Here is a 23819-nt window from a genome sequence, read left to right on the forward strand (position 1 = left end):
TCAAGGTGTGTCCCATGGTCAGGGACTCACCCACTAAGCTATTACCTGGACTCATGGTGAAAAGGTTTAACAAATAAGAATTAAGGGTGTTTTAGTTCTACATAATCTATACCTCCACGTATTGAGATTCCTGAATTTGGAAGCTGTGAAGATGCTTTATCATTGAAAAAATAAAATGATACTCTATTAGCGTGTGATGCTCCATACACTTGCACAGAGAAATTCCTCACGTGGCATGCATTTATCTTCGATTAAACCACCTAAATTGCTGATTCCACTCCAGCTGTGTTGTAAAGTACAGAAGTTTCACAAAGCATCTGATCCTAGTCAACGGTCTAGATTCAACAAACAAAGGTCAAGATAATCCAACCAAGTGTAGCTTTATACCATCTCTCTTAAAATAAGATACAATGAAAGCTTTGATCACACCCCGTGTACTCACACAATAATGAAATTTCACTGCAATGGTTACTGGAACTCATGACCTCTTGTTGAAACTGGTAAGGACCCAATGACCTTTCAGGTTGTTAAATGTGCAGTGCTGTCCAACTTTTATTAATGTATAAGAAAATACAAAAAAATACAATCCTTTAATTTGGTAGGTTTCTGACAACCACTTGAACCAGCAGCTTTCATTAGCTTAATTATTAGACTTTGTACGGCTTTTTAGGTTGTTGTTGACATGTGTACTATCTATTCATTGAATTATGTAAATATTTTTTATTTTATTCTATATGTACGTGTATAATTGTTCCATGATATTGTGTGCAAATAGATATTCAGATTAGTCATTATTATAAAATCTTACTAATATTTGTTGGTTAAATTTACTTCTGGACTGACAAAACCATTATGCATGCATGCAGCACATGAATGATGCATATTGAAATTTATGTACACATGAAATGGACTCCAACTTAATTTATGAAACAAATAGGATGAGATCTTAGATAAATTTGTACCATCGGCAGCTCCGTTTTTGTTCAAATTGTATAAGCGTGTGTGTGTGTGTGTGTGTGTGTGTGTGTGTGTGTGTAGTGCAGTGGAGATGGACCACCAGTTGATCTATGAATCTCATGTGATGATTGTGAAGATGACAAATGTGTAAATTGAGCTACACATGCTATGAGACCATGGATCGATTCAAATTTAATTGTTGTATGAATATGCTAGACCCATGAGTGATTCTTGTGTCATTATAACTCTACGTTAGGAGGTTACAATTGTTGGGATTTGTGCTGCGGAATCACACAAATCTAAATCTAGGATAACAATCCAATGGCATCGAGCAATCACAAGAGAACACAAAGATTTAATGTGGAAAACCCTTGTGGGAAAAAACCACGGCACAAAGCGACAGATCTCCACTATGAAAATAGAAATTACAAAGAGAGATGACTTACCCGATTTGAATAACCTCGAATCTCACCCTTTAGAAACCCTAAAATCCTTTTAGAAACCCTTGGAACTCCTTTAGAAAGCCTTAAAATCCCTTATAATAGTCCTAGGGACCCCTATTTATAGTTTAGGAAACTCCACTTACGCACCTAGTCTAGAAAAGTCTAAAAACTGCCTCAAATTTACGCAGTCCACGCAGGATCTGCGTAACCTCGACTAGTCGAAGGAGGGTCTCGACTAGTCGAGCAACACGCTTGACCGGTCGAGCCTAACCCTCGACTGGTAGAGCATCACGGACACCTAAAAAATGAGCTCGCTGAACTTCGAGTCGAGCCTACCAAAACATATTTAAGACACTTGTTTACAACAATCTCCACCATGTCTTCAATCTTCAACCGTATAGCTCCTTGACCTCTTTTCTTATTTCTGCATCACATTATAGCTTCTCGTGCACACTCCGTCATTCTTTCTCACCATCGCCAAGCCCAAAGAAGTTATACAAAACTTGAATTGCTCTGCAGGAACAATCCAGGTGAGCATGTCTGCCGGATCAAAATCCACGTGCTCAACCACCTTTGCTCTTGTCTTCTCAAAAGGAAAGACGTGGTTTTCTTATCATCTCACCGCTACCAAATATTGATTGCCGGGGTATTTACTTACAACATTGATAGCCTGTGAAATAATCGGTCTAATACAGACCATGACATACACTGCCAATCGCATTCGAATAAGGCTCATAAGATATCCTACTTTTCTTCATATGTTTTAGGACATGTCCTAAGGAGAAATGTATAGGGAACGCTCTCCGGCTTTGTCAGGTTCATCACATCCTTGATCAATACCTACCCAAGGTATTCTACTTGCGATAAGCAAAACCTACTCCTCCTTCAGTCTCAATGCCGAGAACCCTCTTTGCAACCCCTCAATTCTTCATCCTGAATGTCTCACTTAACCGAGTCTTCAGTACATTGATTTCAGACATGTCATAATTGACGATCTACATATCAGCAATTCTTAACTCACCATGAAGGAATCATACCACTACCTAGGCGACAGGTCGAATCATGACCTCTTGCAAAAAATTTTCTCAGCCCCTTTAACTTCGAACCGTTCTGGTTGCTTGATGTAGATATGCTCTTCACTTTTCCTTACAGAAGTACAGACTCCATATCTATCCTTCCAGCTCAAGATCACATTAGCTAACCAGCGCCAATCATGGACCTAATAGACACCTGTTATACCATTGGCGCGAATATCTCTGAGAAGCCGATCCCTTCCTCTAAGCATAACCATTCGCCACCAACTTTGCCCTGTATCTATGCTATATCCTCTTGAAGATCCACCTGTATCCAACCACTTTTCAGCTCACTAGAAGCTCCACCAGCTCCCATATGTCGGTCTGGTACAACGAATCCATCACATCGCCCATAGTCACCTTCCACTTCTTAGCACTAGGCTCACCCAGAGCTATCTGAATAGAAGATGAATCCCTTGTGATATTGGAGTAATCCATGTACTCGCCAATATCCTGCGATTATGCCGTGTGATTCTTCTCATAGGTGGCTGCTCCACCTGCTCTATATCCTTGTCTGCACGTCTCAGCCTTCCTACCTTACCCGCTCATGTGGCAATGCCCAACATGCCACCTATATGCAGTGGTGGAATCCGCTACATCCACTGCACCTCCACCTTTTGAAGTACTCCCAATTAACCTGTACAAGTTACTGAGTCGTTACGCTTTTATGATTACCCGTGCCCCCTTAGATACCTTAAGATCACCATCAATACCTGTGTACTTGCATCCTTTTACCTCAAGTACACCAAGAGAAATCAGATTTTGCTTCAAATCAGGAACGTGCCTGACATCAGTCAAGGTACGCTCCACTCCATCAAACATCTTGATGCGCACCGAACCAACAACCATAACTTTATAGGCAATGCCATTGCCCATAAATACCTGTCCACCATTGTAATCCTTGTAGCTGGTAAACCAACTCCGATAAGGAGTCATGTGAAAAGATGCTCTCGTGTCTAGCATCCACTCGCCCTTATGATCATCGTATGGCCGTCTGATCGTAAATACAGAGAAAATATTACTATCACATCCACTCGATCCATCTGATGTGGCAGCATTGGCCTCCCTATATGAAGCCTCAGAATCTTTTCTCTTCGATTTAGGATTTTCACAATCCTTCTTCACATGTCCTTCCTTCCCACAGTTCCAACACTTTACCTTTATTTTGCCCTTGCCCTTAGATTTGGACCTAGAACCTGAAGAACTTGTACCTTATTTAGAATTCCTACCCCTTGTAAGCAGTGCCTCAGAAGATATTACCATATCGACGTTAAGCTTTCTCATAGCCTTCCCTTAAAGGGCCGAGATAACGGTGTCGACACTCAAGGTTTTATTCGTTAAGCACATTGTGTCCTTGAATGACTCATAAGACGCCGGAAGAGAATTCAGTAGCATACATGCTTATTCTTCATCTTTCATCACTTCCTCCATATCCAGGAATTTGCAAACTAATTTATTAAAGTTGTTGATGTGAGCCTCCAGATCTCCACCCTCTACCATCTTGAAGTTATACCACTGCCGCTTCAAGTGTAGGCGATTTTCAGAGAAGTTTTTCGCATAAACATCCTTTAACTTTGCCCATAACTTAGCCGTAGTTTTCTCCCTCAGGACATTGTAGAGAACCTCATCCGTGAGACATAAACGGATCGATAATAAAGTCTTCTTATTAAGAGTATTCCATTCATCACCAGTCATAGTAGACTTTCGTTCCTCAAGAGCACCATCTTCGCCTTGCTTGATTAAGGAACTGATCATCTTGACCTTCCATAACTCAAATTTATTTTTCCCTGAATTTTTCTAAATCTCATACCTAGTGCTTCCCATTATTACTAATCCCTCAGATTCAGATCTGTGCCCCAACAATTGCTTTGATAACACTTGTTGGGATTTGTGCTGTAGAATCACATAGATCTAAATCTAGGATAGCAATCTAATGGCACCAAGCAATCACAAGAGAACACAAAGATTTAACGTGAAAAACCCTTGTGGGAAAAAACCACGGCACAAAGCGACAGATCTCCAATATAAAAATAGAAATTACAAAGAGAAGACTTACCCGATTCGAACAATTTCGAATCTCACCCTTGCTACACCCTTTAGAAACCCTAAAATCCTTTTAGGAACCCTTGAAACTCCTTTAGAAAGCCTTAGAATCCCTTAGAATAGCCCTAGGGACCCCTATTTATAGTTTAGGAAACTCCACTCACGCACCTTGTTCGGAAAAGTTCGGAAACCACCTCAAATTTACGCAGTTCGCGCAGGATCTGCGTAACCTCGACTAGTCGAAGGAGGGCCTCGACTGGTCAAGCAACTCGCTCGACCGGTCGAGCCTAACCCTCGACTGGTCGAGCATCACAGACACCCAAAAAACGAGTTCCCTAGACTTCGAGTCGAGTGGACCCTCGACTAGTTGAGCTAGGCCCTCGATCAGTCGAGCCTGCCAAAACAGATTTAAGACATCTTGTTTACAACAACAATGAGGTGACAATACTTTTGTGTGCATTCTAGAGGGTAGGTGTACAAATTCCGTCGACTAAAAAGTACTCTTAAAAAATGACTATGTTAAAATAAATTCATGAAGATGGGTAAGAGAAAAATCATAAATAATTACACGATGGAGATGACACACAAAAGACTCATCTAAGATGCCGGATCGAATAGATGGTAGGATTTATTATGAACTACTTGTGAAAAATATTTATATATTTATATATTAATATTTTAATATATTTTGATAAATTAAGTTTACAAAGATAAAATCTATTCAATCTAAATAATAAATAAGTATGTGTCAGGATAGAAGAATTGGAATTCGTGTGCACGTACATGTAGAATCAAATAACTTGATTTAGTGTGGTCAAATCAACAATGTAAGACAAACGGTCGAAGAATGAGATGAATCATTTCTAATGTACTTATGAATTTGGTGCAATGTCATCCCAATAAAGGACTATGATCTCAGATATCTCATATTGAATTTTCTTAATTGGAGGGTATAGATTAGGTTTATAATTAGGAGGGAATATGATAATTTGGTACACATTACTGGCTATCACCATAACCTAAGAGATATTAGAGTTAGTTTCTAACAGAGACTTATCTAGAATAGTGATCTGTAAATATATGTGTGCGATTTTAGTTTGAGGCACTTCCCTCTCCCCTCTCAAGCCCTGGCTTTAAAGAAATTCATTCCCTCCTAAAACATTAGTCCACTAAATGTAAAGATCTCATGATGTATATAGTGTCATCTTCTCTCATAGTTAATCTATGTTTCTAGTATGATTTTTTCTGTCTCCATCTATATTTTCATACAATGAAGAAGATTGTAGTTATGCATTTAAGATCTCTCTCTCTCTCTCTCTCTCTCTCTCTCTCTCTCTCTCTCTCTCTCCCCTCCCCTTTCTCTTTTCCTGGTGTGATTGTTACGTAAACATCTACATCCTAGGTATACTTTTGAACTCTTGGGTCAACATGACCATTGCAAAAGATGGACCAGAGAGCTACTCTCTTCGTGCGGCAATATTGTTTTGATACTTTGTTAGAGATTTGTCTATCATAAACACTTTTGATTCTTTGAACCTTCATTTGGTTTGTGTTTGGAGCTGTTGATATTGTTCTTGTATAGCATCTAGTTGTTAGACTGACCATTTGAGCAGCATAGAACAATAGCATGTAGTTGAGCTTCTTGCACTGACCATTTCAATCCATCTCATTGTCGAAGCTATACCTATTGACTAGAGCCTTTAAAGCTTGATTTACTATGCCTGAGAAGGTATTTACATATAATTTTACATAATTTGGATGTTATGGAGGGCTTAGACCAAGGTATAGGGAAATCCTACCTATCGAAATGGTCATAACCTACAATAATAAGTATTGTTGATAGATGTCTTAAATCTGTTACATCAATAGTCTATTGATGACATCGAAGTCAGCTCGATGCCATCGAGTATTTTTCGAATTTCCTTTGTTGGTTGCTGAGCATGTTTGTGTCATTTTTCGATAACGTCAAAGAGTGTTCGATAACATCGAAGCTTGACCGAACAATCGAAGATTTCCGAAAAATCCATGTTTTGTCACTGGACAGTTTTGTTCATTGTTTGATGACATCGAACATTTTTGCGCAGAATTTTACGGAACCATCGGATTTGCAATATATATATATATATATATATATAGCTTTTAAAGGAGTGTAGCAAGGGTGAGATTCGAGGTTGTTCAAATTAGATAAACTTTCTCTTTGTAATTTCTGCTTTCATAGTGATCATCTATTGCTTTGTACTGTGGTTTTTTTCCTGAAAAGATTTTTCCACGTTAAAATCGTTGTGTTCTTTTTGTGTTTGCTTGATTCTATTGGATTGCAATCCCAAATTCATCTCTGTATGCTTCAACAGTCCCCTAACAATAAGACGGTCACTAATCCAATTCATCAACAGATAGAAATCTACTAATAAGAGGTTGGGATCATCCAATTACTCTGATTTCAAAATGGGAACTCTATACAACGGCCCCTCACGATTTGGATATTTTGTGTTGTGGTATATGTATGTCATTGTACCATGGTCGTCCTCTGCAAGTGTATCAAGCATCACCCGAAAATGCCATGCCTACTTATGAAGTTTTCTAAGCTGTCCATTTGTTTAGGACAATGTGGCCCACGTGAACATGCAATTGGTGGGACTCATCTAGAAAAAGCCATGCCTACTTAAGAAGTTTTCTAAGCTGTCCATTTGTTTAAGACAATGTGGCCCACCTGAACATGCAAATGGTGGGACTCATCTAGAGCTGTACACGAGCCAAGCTGAGTCGAGCTTGGCCCAGCTCGGCTTGGCTCGGCCACAGTAGGCTCCCCCAGCTTGAACTTAGCTTGGCTTGGTCTTTGGGCCAAACTGGCCAGCTCCACTCAGCTCGGTCCAAGAATTAGATTGATCGAATGATCAGGTGGGCCACAGTTTGCAAAAACAAATGTTGGGCAATGAAAAGAAAAGAAAAACTTGGCTGAAGTTTTCTAACCCCTCCACTAGTTGTTTCAAATGATGGCCCACCTGCTGAGCGAACCATATGTATTGGGGCCTACTTGTTTTAGAACTGCCTTTGTGTGTGTGTGTGTGTGTTAGCTTGTTAGTACACACCCAGTGTCAGTACACACTCCACCGTTAGTCACCTCCACTAAGGAATCGATACCAAGATTTCAGTGTTGAAACGAAGTATCTTCACTCAGTCTATCACTTGTTTAAGAAACGCCTGTCATCGGAAAATGAGCAAGATTGATTTTTTCACTGGCATTAAAAATAAAAATAAAAAACCATAACTACTTCAGTCGTAACTTTTGCTTGATACAATGCAGATTTTATGCGATTTATTACTGTTCTAGTGTTTAAGGGTCTAGTTTAAAGCATTCCATCACTCTACGGTCTTTTGTAGCATTGGTTAGGTTGACATAGGCCAGGGTGAGTCCTGCCAGTGGGTTAACCATCGCAGACGTTGGCTTGATTGCACGATGGTGTGGTCCAATCTTCAGTCGATTAGGAGACTAGCTTGATCTATTCCCATCAGTCGACGTGTTGATTAGATTCTTGTTCCATCAGTCCCAAGAGCTTTCATGATATGGCCAACTCGCCATCACGAATTAGACTTTGATAGAGTCTCTAGAAGCATCTGCACTGTATTATTAATCGCTTGTCGGTCAGGACCACAAAAGCCAAAATAACGTCTCTTTCTTTTATTTACTGTGCATTTGTGTTTGTCTATTTCTAAGTAGCTTGTCATGTAAACTGTATGCGGTATTGTAAAAGGACCTTGCGATGCCATCGATATAGGCTTGATGCCGTAGCCTTCCTTCCTCTCTTTGATGCCGTAGCCTTCCTTTCCTAACACTCTTATAGAAGCACTGATATGGGAATTCTTGCTTTTGTTTTGTTGGATCGGGGAATCAGCCCTATTATTATAGTTCTAGAGTGTTGAGGAGTTTGGAACATCATAATTGCACAATGATTGCATGTTTAGAAATACCATGGTATTGTAGCCATTCAATTCCATGTTTGGGATAAAATTTTTGTTATGGGAAAACATTGGATTAAGCAAAATCATGTTTAGTGGACCATGGAATTGTAATCAACGGACCAAATTCAAAACGGATGTCCTTCACTTGTACACATATATAACCATAATGTCACGTGTAAATGGTGTATATGGATGGACGACATGGATAAACGCATGCATCAATGTGGGGCCCACTTGTGTATTGGATTTCAAAATCCACATAAATCCCCCATGAGACTGTATGCAATTCCATCCCACCTAATCCCAACTTTTCCCATCCTCTCCAAATGCGATGGAATAGCACTGGACCAAATGCAATTCTATCCCACCTAATCCCATCTAATGCCCTGCGCCAAACACCCCCTAAGGCTACACACAAATTTTGTAATTCTAGTTTAACTAAAAAGCACTGTGTGTCGCAGTTGTAGCACACCACCCCTTTAAACAATTTTGCATGTATCACAATTGAGTAGGGTCCACCGGTACACCCAATCACATTATCCAACCCTTAGGACAATCCAGACTGTTGATCAATATGACCTACCTTATAGAATTCTTACATGTCATTGTTGGAGATCCGTATATTTAACCATGAAAATTTCTATAATTTGCTAATTTGTTAAAGCTTATGCAAATGGATTGTAAAAACATTTGAGTAGTAATCAAATGGGACCTATTGCATGATAGCATGATACAAGTTCTGTCATGCTACATGCTTGTATGGTCTGGTTGTCAATTTGGACTGCCCATCTTATGCCTCTTTGGACTGATTATTGCTCAAAGATAATGTTTCTAAGTGGGGCCCACACAATCTGGTAGGATTGGAAATTTTCATTAAATGAATCCCCTAATAGAAGATTTTCATCCATTCATTAAATGGGTTATGATCTACTATGTGCATCATAATAGGATGCCAACCCATGGTTTAATGGTGGACCATCTTTTCCAAGTGAACCCAACTTGGTTTGGCTCTTGCCTAAAGAGTGCTCTAACTGAATGATCCTAACCATCAGGCCAATGATTTTCACAACCATCAAAGGTGGACCTTTGCCTGCCTTTTCTTTTGGAAATTTTACAAAAAAGTACCTAACTAATCTGAAATTTGCATTCCAATACCTATTGCAAAAGGCTACCTCATTAATTGACATGATTATCATTCCACTACCTTCCATTTGGGTGTGTGAGCAAATGGGTGGGTGGCTTGTGTGTTCCCCAATGTGATTTTTATGTAAAATCCACCCCAGCTACCAAGTGTGTAACCCCATGTTAGACCAAGGGACCAAAAACAAGCTCCATTGGTGATTCGAGTGGACCACATGACTATAAATAGTGTACAATGTACATGGCAACTCTCACTCTCTAAGCCTTTTCTATTATGTGGCCCATGTAAATGATGGATGAGTACAACTTTTGGACCACAAGCCATTTTTATTTTTTATTTTTGTAATCTAATGGATTTTGTGGATTTTTTATAATTATCATGCTAGGTCCTCTAAAATTGACTGGTAGACATCTCTTTCCCAATTGTTTCCCTTGGTGTGGACCACCATAATCACAATCACAGGTAAGCCTGAATTTTGTTGTCTCTAGGCCTAATGTGGGACAAAAACATCACAATGCTCCTTGTCAAAATCAACAGTGGCGTACCATTTTATTTTATTTTTCTAAATAATTCTTTGCACAGTTTAGAGAGAGTGGGGAATTATTTTTGGCAGGGCCTATTATGATTTGTATGCAAAATCCACTCCAACCATTAGATGTGTAATCCCAATTTAGGCCCATATCAAAAAGAAAAGAAAAAAATAAATAAAAATCAAGGCTGACTTGTGATTTAGGTGGGCCACACGAAAGAAAATAAGTAGGAGAGACATTTATCCTTGAATTTTACAAGGCCCTCCATAATGTTCATATGAAATCCACTCCAACCATTAGATGCGACACCAAAATTTCATCCTTGGGATTTAAAATGAAGCTTATTCGTGATTTAGGTGGGCCATACCAAGGGAAATAGTTTAGAGAATGATCTGTTACTTGTTTCCAATCATGTGGTTCACTTAAATCACGAATGGGGTGATTTTGGGCCCTTGGCCTAACATGAGGTGACACACTTGGCGGTCTTGATAGATTTTACATAAACATCACAGTGAAGCCAACCTCAGCAGCCAACCCATTTGTTGTAAGCCTGCCCAACCAGCCATCAAAGAAATGTAAGGAAGGTGGTGGAATGACAATTATATCAACTAATGAGGTAGATTTTTAAAAGCTAGCCCTTCCACAAAAAAGTACCAAAATGCAAATTACATGCTTACTATATATATATATATATATATATATTGTAAAGTTTCCTTTTTCTTTCTTCCCACTACTAATCCAAGTTATTGTAAGTGGGAGAACCTTTATAGCCACAAGAAATCTAAGGTGAGACCCTTGGAAACACCAAACAATAGGCCAACAATAGGCCAATTTTAAAATTTCATAAATGAAATTATCTTAAATGCATAACCACAATTGTTTTTTGCTGCACAAAAATACATATGAAAACAAATAAAAACCCATTAGAGATGTAAATTCTCAACCACAAAGGAAGAGAATACTACACGTTACAAGATCTTTAAATTTGATGTACTAGAAAGTTTAAGAGGGGAGGATTTCTCTAAGGCTTAGGCTGGAAAGAAGAGAGAAGTCCCTCAAACAAGAGACCACCTGTATTTATGAAACTGTATTATAAATAAATCTTAATTAGAGACTTACGCTAACATCTCTCAAATTATGATGTAATAAGGTGTATTGAATTATCACGTTTCTTTTTAATTAGAAAACTCAATCTACACTTTCCAACTACTGAGTGAGACTTTGGAGACTATAATTCTCCATATGGGATGCATCACATTAAATTCATAAGTGGACAATAAATTGTTTGCCTTAATCTCCAAGTGATTATTCTAGACCATTGATTTGATCAAACTAAATTGAGCATAGTTGATTTCACGCGTGCATGGACACAAATTCTAATATGATTTCATGCGTACATGGACACAAATTCTAATATTTTGACAGTGATGTGCACTCATCTATTTTTGAGATCGAATGGATATTATATTATATTGCAACCTTGATTTATCAAAGTCTTTTGAAAATATTAATATATTAATATATGAATTTATTTTAAAATAGTTCACAATAAATTCAAACATCTATTTGATTTGATGCCTTAAATAAGTTTCATGTGCATCATCACCGCCATTGAATCATCTACAATCTTCTTCTTAACTGTCCTCATAGCCTGATCTCAATTTAGTCGCCTTTCCAACGTGCTTTGATCCAACCAATCATGCACGCACGGCTTTCAAAATGCACACTAAAGTAGTGTCACCTCATCATAACCTTGACATGTGGTGGAGAGTAATAAAAACACAAGAGTCATCTACAAGACTGCCATACTTGCACAACAATTGAATTAAATTGTATCCGTTACTTGTCGGTAATTGATTTCGTAACATGTACAGCTTAATTCATTCTTTGTGAATGATTATGTGTTCATTGTTCACCTGATCATCACATGGGATCCATTCGATTAACTAATAATCCAACTTCATTGTAATCTATATAGGCTTATATGATTTGACTAGGTATAGAGCGATCAGGCCAATCTCTATATGCGCTCATCTTGATCATCTCATAAATTAGGTAAGTCTATCTATGCATCTCAATGTGCATCACTTCTATTGTGTATACCTACACAATGATTTGCATTGTGCAAGAACCGGAACAATAATTTAATCAACGAATATTGGTCATATCTCATGATGATGGCCAATCTAATTGTTATGTGAGCGACCACAACCATATATATAAACTCAAACATGAGAAAACCTCAATATAATCCAATGAATATTTATATACACGTGTCAATAACGATCCGATGAGTCGCACTAAATTCAATAGGGTAAACAGCCCAAATCAATCCGCGATCAGGCTGTCCACATCTCTAGTGCAATGGGCTAGGCCGAGGTTGGTCATAGCCATTACCTAGCCATGGCCCTAGCTCAGATCAGGCTACCCTGGCCCTAGGATTTAAATGATCAAAGGTTTGAATAGGTTTGAATAGGTTTGAAGCAGTCAAATGTAAGAATTTTTCTAGATGTCGTCCGTCTCAAATGTTTCTTCCATGGCATAAACGGTCTCGATCATTGGGAATATTTTTAAACTACATAACTATGATGAATGGCAAGCACTCACAGGTGTCTTTAAACCATCCATCTTGATGATTGGACTTGACCAGTGGGACCATGATGAGTAAGTAACTGGATAGTGGGCCTACATTCAAGCCTGGGCTCGACACTGGGACTAAGTTTAGGAGCCCAAGCTGCCTGGCCCATTACCAACCTTACACGTATCCAATACAAGGGCATTACACGTGATACATAAGGTCAACCCTCCAAAGGTGGGCACAGATCATGCCAAACCATTCACATCCAGCGTCCACATCCATCCTTCCATTTGAAACGGCCATCTAAAGGAATTTTTCAAAATATTCCCGCGTTTTTTAAGCAGAACAGCAACCATCTCCAAACGGCCAAACTTCCATTTGAAACGGTCGACATGACCCTCCAACAGATCTCTCTCTCTCTCTTTCAAACTCTTCTTTACCATCAATTCCCTACAATTTCTCCCTAAAATCAGAGCCATTTCAAGCTCTTGCCAACCTTCTCATTCCAACCTCCAAATTTCTACTTCATATAAATAGGATAGTCGAAGAGCTCCAAACATCGCCATTCATCCGAATTCCCTCAGAAACCAGAAATCAGAAAACATGGGCACATGTGCGACAAAGCCTAGAGAAAATATTCTTGAGTCGCTGCCCAGTGAGAATTCGCCCAATGAGAATTCAAACAGCACAAAGCAGGAGCCGAAAGCTGTCCAAGGCGATCCTCCCGTCGTAGATGTAAGGGTGCAGCTTACCCATTTCATTGTCTTTTGTTCTTGCAATCTTTTTGGGAAATAATATGAGAAGATTTGACAAAAGATGATCTTGGTTGGGTTTTCTCCGCAATTGTGGGAGATCTGAGCTATTTATTCATCAGTTGGAGCCCCCATTAACATTACTGACCCAAAAATCAGAAGGGCCTACTCATCGGGTGGGCTATAAGTGTATGTTGAATGTGGATGATGTTTTCTTATCCAGATATTTCTGTCATTCATGTCTGGCTCATCAATGATTTTTCTACCAGACCCATTTAATGAATGGTTCAGATCTCTCAAAATCCTCAATTTTCCTGCAGATACTGTTAAATTGTGTGTCTGTCTGATTTTGATGCCATGACTTTTCATGTTCTTGAAAATTGAAATTTCAGGAGAAAGTCGATGCAGGCGAGAACCAAGCTGTAGAAAATGCAATCAAGGAAGAGCCATTGGTAGATCTTTCAGACCCAAAGCCTGATGCCCCCAAATTCGACGGAGAAGTGACAGCCAAATTGACAACTGCTATTACAGATCTAGTTTCTGAGATAGGTATGTCGAACGCAGTTGTTTTATCAGACCCAGCGAAGAATTCGGATGAACCCAAGAAGGTCTCAGAAGTCGATCATGTTGAGGTGAAGAAGACTGCAGATCTTGCCCCAGTGTCTGCAACCACGGTGACAGCAGCCCCAGTCTCTGCAACCCCAGCGACAGTGGCCCCAGTTTCTGCAACCCCAGTGACAGCAGCCCCAGTGGCCCCAGTTGCTGCAACCCCAGTGACAGCAGCCCAAGTGGCCCCAGTTGCTGCGACCCCAGTGACGGCGGCCCCAGTGGCCCCAGTTGCTGCGACCCCAGTGACGGCGGCCCCAGTGGCCCCAGTTGCTGCAACCACAGTGAAAGCAGCCCCAGCGGCCCCAGTTTCTGCAACCACAGTGAAAGCAGCCCCAGCGGCCCCAGTTTCTGCAACCACAGTGACAGCAGCCCCAGTAGCCCCAGTGGCTGCAACCACAGTGAAAGCAGCCCCAGTGGCCCCAGTTTCTGCAACCACAGTGACAGCGGCCCCAGTGGCCCCAGTTGCCGCAACCACGGTGAAAGCAGCCCCAGTGGCCACAGTTTCTGCAACCACGGTGACAGCAGCCCCAGTTTCTGCAACCAAGGCGACAGCGACAAACACTGCGGAAAAAAGTGCATGAGACGCAGAAATCCAATGTGGAGGTTAAAGTGGCATCTTTGAAATCTGAGGTCTTAGAGAAGAAAGACATATTAAAATCTCCCGTTTCTGCTTGAGGATGATTCTTGATCATGCTGCCCGAATTTTTAAAATGCCTAAGAGATTGTGTACAACATTGCAATTTCGGGTTCTAGAAAGAGCCACACTGTTTGACGTCCTTATTGGATCTGTACTGTTGTATTCCTTAATCAAGATCGACTCTTTATTCTTTTGCATTTGTGGTTGGATTTTCAATGTATTAGAACAGAACAGTGTGCTAATCCAAATCATGAGCAAGATTTGGGAAGATTTACAAAACCAAAATAATAAATAATAATAATAAATAATGTGTTTTCCATTTTGTGTATCATCCCTAATGCCAAGGGTGCTCAAGTCTGCCATGGAAGGCCCTTCCAATTGAAATTTGGTGTTACACCCAAACACATGCTAAAGCCGATGTGATAAAATCAAACTCTTCATATTGTTATGTATGCTAAAGAATTAGAATAGGATAGGAATTAGGAATTTAGGTTAGACCACTTAACAAAATCTGAGGTTGTGTTTGTCGGTTCAATCGAATTACATTGCAATAATTCAATTTAGTAAAACAAAAAAGCCACAACTAGGGCTAGCGGCATTCCATTGCAATGAAAGACTAGCCCCCAAATTGCAATTGCTATCATTTTGATTTGTAAAGATTAGCATTTTTGGGGTTTGCTTGCTTCATGAATTAAAATGGTGCTGCCCACACTTTCTACATTTCCACTCTAATGAATTGAATGAGTCGTGATTCAGTTCAATGAAGCATCCAAACACACACTAGACTGCTAGCAATCAGCGGAAAGGCAAAGATTCCAAAAAGAACAGCACGCATCATGAAGAGAACTGGTGAGGAAATCATTGCTCTAACATAAGACTGCATACAATTGCATGGGACATTTCAAAAGAAATGTAATCAAATAAGAAAGATATTACAAATGAAACCTCACTTATAAGGACTGAAAGAGCTGATAATAGTGCAGATAGACAGACCACCTCAGCTGTTCTTCTCTTTTGGACTTCTTGGAGCTGATTTAAACCAAGGTATCCATACAGATGTTGTCTTCTGGTATTGTCTGTATGCTTCCACTCTATTTTCTTGCTTTAACATCCGTTGTTCCACTAGAACTGTTACATATACCAAGCATAAGCTATTAACAAGAGGCCCAATGAAGGTCCATCCATGCCCCACATTCCATCCATATATAGCCAATCCCCACCACCACAACTGCTCCCCGAAGTAGTTTGGATGGCGAGAATACCACCATAAGCCCTTGTCGAGATTGGGCAAAGGAGGCAGACCACGCTCTTTTAACAAGTTGTTTCGTTGAACAAAATTAAAGAGCTGTGTGTCGGCAAAGTAAGCAATAATGACCCCGCTTAAGCAGACAATTGCCGCAATGGTGTCCCAGGCATTCCAGGGTTTTTCACTTGAGTGGACTGCATACATGGGTAGGCATATGCCAATCAGAAAGACCTGCAAATTGCAATGCCATAACATTAGAGAAAATAGAAAGAACTAAAGAAAGATTGGGAAATGTTTTTCTGTAGTCCATCAGGGATGAATGCAAGAAGAACTGTCAAGATGTGATACAACCACACAGAAACATCATTACCACAGAAATTAAGGGTGCGTTTAGATGAAATATATTTTTGAATAGCAGTTCGGAGTCTACCAAATTGTGATTTCCTTTCTATAGGGGGTCTGGGATCCAAATTGCAGTTATGTTACCTTCTGTTGGATTGAAAGTAACATAATTGTAATTGAGAGCTACTTCAATTGTGATTACTAGGAAATGTTAGTAACTTTTGCCGTTTGCTCTTGATTGGAATGCTTGCAATTCAATTTTCTTGTGTGTCCAAACGCAGCCTAACAGCAAAACCAAATGCTTTACATGTGCAACGATGGTGAATTCGACAAAATCACAAGACCGTGATTCTGGAACCAACGTAGGACAGGCAGAATGCCTCATTCATAAAGATATCGATGTGCTTACGACAATGGGCTAGACTGCAGCATGATTTTGCTGAAAGCGGAATCAAGCAAAGTAATCACGATCGCACAAACAAACCCAACAAAAAAGCAATCTGAATTTTACGTGGAAAAACCCTTTTAGAAAAAAAAAAAAAAAAAACCACGACACAAAGCGATGAGTAATGCGCTATAAAAGCAATGTTCCAAGAGATAGTAGATCTTACCGATTCGAACAACCCTTGATTCTCCTTTGAAACCCTAGCTATGCCCTTGAACCCTTTAGAACAACTTAGAAAGCCCTAATCCTTCTTAATTCTTGCCAGAATCCTGATTACACCTAGTATATATACTACCCAACCGGAATAGGAAATAAATCGCGCACTTACGCAATTTTGCATGCGCCTTCAATGGGTCCTTTGATGGCATCGACATACATCGAGGACCAGTTGATAACATCGAAGATCCTTTAATGCCATCGAGTAGCAACTTCCAAAACTGTCTAGCAATCAACTAGGATTTTTTATTATTTTTTTTTTTTTTCAGATTTCTCGATGGGATCGAGTGGTTTGTCGAGTGTTCTGTCAATGGCATTGACATATGCTCGATGGAATCGACATTACACAACATTTGCTTCACCTAACAATATTATCAAAAGATTCATACGATGCATGGCAAACATGTACAAGAATCTAGACATTCGAAACTGTGGCCACCATTGTGAACATTCGAAAGGAAAATAGTCTCACAGCCTAAAGCAGATGGTTAAGACCATCCAATCAATGTGAATTTTGGGTTATGCTCATCCAAAATACGGCCTACAATTTGGAAACTCTAGATTTATTTACATGTACGCCACATCTACTGTTGAAGGATTATTAATGCTTGTGTCATGGTATCACAAACTCACCCCATAGACAAGCTCTTAAAACATTTGGGTGTTTCTTCATCCAGAAATCTACAGCATAACCTAACCACAGCCTCTATGCCTCTATTCGTTTTAAAGAAAAACAAAATGCTACCGAAACTCGGAAAAACCAATAAAAATGCTAAATTCTCCAAACCGGCTCTCTTGAAATTCGATGAAATAATCTCCTCACTTCTAAATAACATGGTACTTTGGTCTGCCTATCAACAAACAAGAATCTTAAGGCCTTCTTAAGAAAATCAATTACTAAGTCACTTCAATTGCAAAAATACCAAATTCAAATCAACAAAAAGAAAACGAATTTGACAAACCAATCCCAATAAAAAGAAAACCCAACATTGCATTTTCGAAGCCACACAAAACAGGCGTACCTGTTGCGAGGCATAGACCGAGAAAAATGAAACCCACCACCATTTCTTCCCATACTCCTTCCTCATATCACTAAACCTCCAATCCTCCCTAGCACCCCATTCCCACCTCTCCCTCCTGAAATAGCTATGTGTGAGCCTAATACTCCACACCCACGTCAGCAAAATCATGACCGTCGATCGAACAGCATCCCACTTGGAAAGGGGATGGCTAGCATAGTAGTGAACAAGCATCACAGGTATCACAGTCCAATACAAATCTATCATCTGCACCAAACCATGGAAAGAGAAGAGGAAATTAAATAAAAATCGTGGAAATTAACTAAAATTAGGAGAAATTAGTGGGTGTCTTTGAATTATGAGGGGTACCCAGTTGCTGGATTGGATGAGACTGATGACCCAGAAGAGGAGGTTGACGTTGAAGAAGAAGAGGAGGTTTGCGAGGTAGAGAGGGTGGTGTGAGCACCATTTCCAGAGGTAACCCAGATGAGCAGAGGATGGAGATGGGTGTGAAGAGTTGTGAAGGAAATATAGGTAGAAAGCTACGGAAGGAAGGGGAGCCACGAATGCTACAACAGCCTTCTTCAGATTCGTCATTGTTGTGAAATGACGAAGCTGGTGAGAAAGAGAAATCCCAACTGGCATTTTTATATAGAAAGATCAGGGCCTTTCATTTCAAAAGGGCACAAAAAGGAAGGTAGTCCGCATCATTGCAAGTATACACGCTTGATTTCAGTATATAATTGGGAAGCGGATTAGGTGTTACCCGGGTTAGATCATAGTGGCGTTTCCCAGACTTTGGCGCCCACCTTGATGCATGTTTTGTATATCTATGCCATCCATCGGTTTTTTCGGATCATTTTAGTGCATTGTACTAAAAATTAAGCATATCCAAATCCCAGGTGGACCGCAATATAAGAAATGATGGTGATTTACCATTAAAAAATTTTATGAGCCAACATAAGTTTTGAATCTACCTGATATTTTTGTTTTCCCTACATTAAGGTCTTTGTGACCTCATCAACAGGCTGGATGGCAAATAAATATTATGACTAGCACTAGGAAATTTTTAATAGTGAGCGTTCTGTGATCATTGTTGTTCTTTTTAGGGAAAATTTCCTAAAATGAGCTAGAAAAACCGATGGACGGCATGGATATACAACAAATACATTAAGGCCATGTTTGGGCAACTGCGTTAGCATGGAATACATGGGATGGAATTACGGCGACAGCCACATTTATGACTTGCGGTGGATTGTCTTGGGATACTGGTATACACCTCTATCACAGGACCGGTCCTCGTTATGTTTGGATTGCATGGAATTGCTTCCAACCCATGGGATATCTGAGTGGGGTTGTTTGGATTACACATGGGACACAAGTGGGTTTATTTAACCGTTTCAACTGCTTCCCAACCTCCAATCTCTGTCTAGTAAGAGGCATCCCCCTGCGCATGATAACATCATTGAGGCCAGAATCACCATCGTTGCCCTCCTAAACCTGCGCAGCCATTGTCGACGACAATAGCATTCAGCGATTGTCTCACTCTCAGAGAAGAGTGTTCTTCACCATGCAGCACTCTTTAACGTTGATGGCGCTACCGTGCACCTCCCTTTTAGGCCAGGGACTTGAAGGAGAGGATGTGGTGTAAAATCTGTTGCTGAAAAATCCAATAGAACTGCCCTTTCGTATCATTTGACGGTGGAGATTTTTTGTTTCCCTCACTCTTACCCTCTTCTTCTACCTTCTTTTGTCTTTTTACACCGATGGTGGGTAAAATGGGCAGAAAAAGATGGTAGTGGGAAATGCACCTCGTCGATTTTTGGCGTCTGTCGTTTTGGGGATGGGATGGTGACATGTTCTTCTTCGCCTCCAGCTCTTATCTGATACAAAATTACAGTACTACCTACCCTCTTGCTCGTTTTAATACCTCTGTATCACGTGATCCCTATTCCTGCCCTTCTCGATATTTGATACTCTGGCAGTGTTTGGTAGATGGTACTCAAGTACTCGGGACTTGCATACGTGGCACAATGAAACTAAGATTTAAACTGTCACCATATTTCATAAATCATACTTTTTTGGCAACATTAATCATACTTTAAATTGTCCCCATATTCCTCAGTGCCTGCATACTAATCGTAATAGTCTGCCAGAGTACAAAAGTTTTTCCTCTCTCGCTGTGCTAACACATGCACGAAACAAGGCCACTTATCTAGTGCACAGCAGATGAAAGAATAGATGGTCAAGCATTACAATGCCCATATTCAACATCCCTGTTTAGCGCACGGAGTGGACCGCTAATTATAGCAAAAGGCGTCTGGGGCTGCCTGATGAGCGAATTGGATCTGGTACACGTATCTCATGTAAGGACACATGAGGGCTGATGACGATGAAAAGTTAACCGGCGCCCGTGCACCTCCTCGGGAAGTGACGTAATTCGCGCCCATCCATTCCCCAACGCCGGATCGCCCGAATCCCTCATTTCTGACAGACGTATTGTGGTGTGAAAGATAATACGAGATGAAGCGTTCCCCAAGCATAACTCGGCTCCCGAGTTCCAAAACATCACTTATGCAACATATTTAATGATGGATGTATGTTGTCGTATTAGTGCATAAAACATGAAATAGATTAAGCCAAACAGTAAATATACTTCAGGGATAAGTGAAGAATGCAAGCGGAAGACTTATAGAAATATAGGTGTACAAGTGCAAATCCGAAATACATATACATACCAGGTCGTATTTTAAGTGTTACTATCAAAATTACAAGTATCAAATTACATCATTTAATTCCCAAAAGAAATCTCAACATCCACGCATTCGAACAAGGCTCACTAGAACCCGTCCAAAACTACATGAAGGAAAATGCGGCCTCATCATCATCGAACTTCGGCTCTGCCTCAAAGGTTGCATCAACATCTGCAACATCAACTGGAGTCGGTGGGTGTTTAACACCGCCAACGTGGGAGTGAGTGATCAACTCGGTGGAACAATAAAGCAAAGGTTAACATGTTATCAATTCAATCAAGCGATAATGATAAAGCGAGAATAATCAAACATGTCCTAAGTACTCTTGTTAATGCGAGGATGTATGCGGAATGATGCGTGCCCTCGCGCGTACACCCTCAATGTCTTTATCTTCGTTACACATGACATCGCCTCAAAGTGCGCCACATCTACAAAGCACATGCAAATGCGGTGCATGAACATGATTACCAAGTTGTTATTAGTCCTTTTCATACAGCAGGATTGGGAAGCTAAGGTACCTTCCTCATATCAACGTCCAAACAGTGATCCATTCTAGGGTCGTCAGTCCTAGATCATCTCATACGATCATATGGTTTTAGGTCGTTGCAAAGGGCTCGTCACCAATCAATGCACGCCTATCATACCTTCGTTACTACACTAAGGCTCGTCACCTCAATGCGGTATCCAGGCATGCTCGAGGTCACTACAAAGGGCTCGTCACCAATCAATGTAGGCCGACAGCACGAATATAGTATCCCATACCACCATAATCGACTCACGAGTTTGGTTGCTCACTGGTCACTACGGGGAGGCTCGTCACCCCAGCGTAGGCCGACAGCTCGACCATGGTGTCCCATACCACCATGTCCGGCTCATGAGTCTTAGCGGATCAAGGTACCATGGTTAATAGGATTTCATTGGTAAGTTTGGTACCCTAGATTCAAACAATAGCGTCCATACATGGTGAACATACATCGGACAATCGGGTTACTTGACGAACTCGACTAGCACGAGCGCACGTTGGGTTGAACGACATAGAGTGCGCAAACACTCCGCGTGGCCAAACCACTGCCGACAACTCTAATATGACTTGGGTTTGTTAAAACACGTCCTTTGTGGCGAAAGCAGCCTCAGCCACAATCTCAAGTCTGATTACCGATTTCTTGGACTATTCATAGTCCCAAACACATTCTACTACAATAGGTATTCATATCAACAATTTAAAATAATAATGGAACAACTCAAATCACATGGTATGTAAGCATTTGAAGAATATCAACTCAACATGGATTTTCCATAAGTAATACTTGAAGTTAAACAACAAGGAATATGACTTGCATGTAGGAAATCATACACATCAATAGGAGTGTTGAGAATCGCTTCTCAACGCCCGCAAGTAGATAAATATATTACACTTTAGATCATACAGACATTTCTACAAACACTTAGAATACATAGGTCAACATACATGATGTATGTTGGAATACACACATTTGGACAATTCCTTTTGTCAAGGAGTTGACACACATACATCTAGCATAAATACACGACAAATAATCATGGCAAACACATGTGCATATTTTATACGTATACGGTACTTCCTACATATACATATAATACACAAATCGCAATATAACACATGCATATCAGGAATGCAAAATAAACATAGTATTTGGCATGTGAAATCTCATCCATAACAAGAATAAACCATTAGCTGGCATTGAAAGCCTTGAAAACCATAACCTATACGATTAAAGTCCGCACCTTAATCCAGAGGAAAGAACACCGAACCGATTTGACGATATGTCTTCGTTAACGGCGACGACAACCTAAGGTAAAAATAGAAATGAAATACAACAACACAAAGATTATTCTAAGCTCTAAAACCAGTTAGGGTTAGGTTAACTTACCCAAAGATGAACTCGGAATCGCGAATCACGATTCAAAAGTGAAGGTTTAAGGATAAAGAAGAATAGGAAAGAATCTAAGATGATTCACCAACTTCTCTCTCACTTTCTCTCTCTTTTCCTCTCTCTCTCTGAAGCTAGGGTTAGGAAATTCGTATGGAAAAGAGAGCTAGGGTTTTAAGGTCTATATATAGGCCTAACATTGATGAAAATAACCCGAGGGCCAAGGTATACTTAGGGTATAACCAAAACAAGCTTCTCTCGATCCAACGAAGCACTTAGGTAGGCCTATTACCACAAAAGGTCGGATTAAGCTCACCGACCATGGATCTAGGTCAGCCTGAGAGTTTTCGTGCCGATCGAATTTTCAGATCAGTAGTGGCGGACCACACTCAAATCAACGGTCACGGAATCTCGATCAGTCCACAAGCACAAGGACATGCATGGACCTTTCCTGATCGGAGGGTGAAATTGGGTCGAAATCCAACGGTCGATTGCTTAAAATCGTCGCGCAAGAGACACGACTCAAATTTCATAAAATCTTATTAAATTTCCAACCGTTCTCACACTCTTCACTCCGAACTCAATCAAATCGACCCAAAACATCACATGGACTTGATTTTTGAGGTGATGGTCAAGCCCAACATGGTGACCGCAATGGCCTAAGATCATCGCTATCGGACTTTCGACGCACGGTCCAGGTCCGGTCCAGATCTTCCAAAAAATCTCAAGAACAACTGGCTTTAGCGATGGATCCCAGATTTCAGAGTAACATAGCGCTAACTAATCTACAGGTTTTGAGTCATGCAGATCAAATTTAAAGTGATTGATGCAAATTTCACAAGTAATCGAGTTTAGCGCTAATTACCCCAAAAAGCTTCTAAGGAAAACAGAGGTAGTACTTGGGTCTTGGCACAAAATTTTACGGGTCAAAGATAATACGAGATGAAGCGTTCCCCAAACGTGTAAGGGATGGAAACGGGGTGGATTTTACCATTCCACTCCTCATATTCCACCCTAACGCATTTGCCCAAACACGGCCTAAAGTGGGCTGGACGGTCATGAAAACACCCACTACTGTTGTAACCCCTGATTCACTACCAGAAGAAAATTCACTTTGTCGCCAATGGCAGAATAAGTCTGCTCGAGAGGACCATCGTGACCTTTC

General features: G+C 40.3%; 2 protein-coding genes across 2 annotated transcripts; one reads left to right on the forward strand and one right to left on the reverse strand.

Annotated features, from left to right (window-relative positions):
- Positions 1-13037: 13037 nt before the first annotated feature.
- On the forward strand, positions 13038-14918 carry LOC131233494 (uncharacterized). The gene is made up of 2 exons (XM_058230215.1): positions 13038-13460; positions 13870-14918. The coding sequence occupies exons 1-2, from the start codon at positions 13329-13331 to the stop codon at positions 14665-14667; spliced, it is 930 nt and encodes a 309-aa protein (XP_058086198.1). The 5' UTR covers positions 13038-13328; the 3' UTR covers positions 14668-14918.
- A 642-nt stretch (positions 14919-15560) lies between these two features.
- LOC131233493 (uncharacterized protein C594.04c-like) lies at positions 15561-18634 on the reverse strand. The gene is made up of 3 exons (XM_058230214.1): positions 18361-18634; positions 17995-18258; positions 15561-16200 (listed from the first exon to the last, which is right to left on the reverse strand). The coding sequence occupies exons 1-3, from the start codon at positions 18586-18588 to the stop codon at positions 15721-15723; spliced, it is 972 nt and encodes a 323-aa protein (XP_058086197.1). The 5' UTR covers positions 18589-18634; the 3' UTR covers positions 15561-15720.
- Positions 18635-23819: the final 5185 nt, after the last annotated feature.

The sequence above is a fragment of the Magnolia sinica genome, chromosome 18 (assembly GCF_029962835.1).
Source record: "Magnolia sinica isolate HGM2019 chromosome 18, MsV1, whole genome shotgun sequence".
Taxonomy (NCBI): Eukaryota; Viridiplantae; Streptophyta; class Magnoliopsida; order Magnoliales; family Magnoliaceae; genus Magnolia; species Magnolia sinica.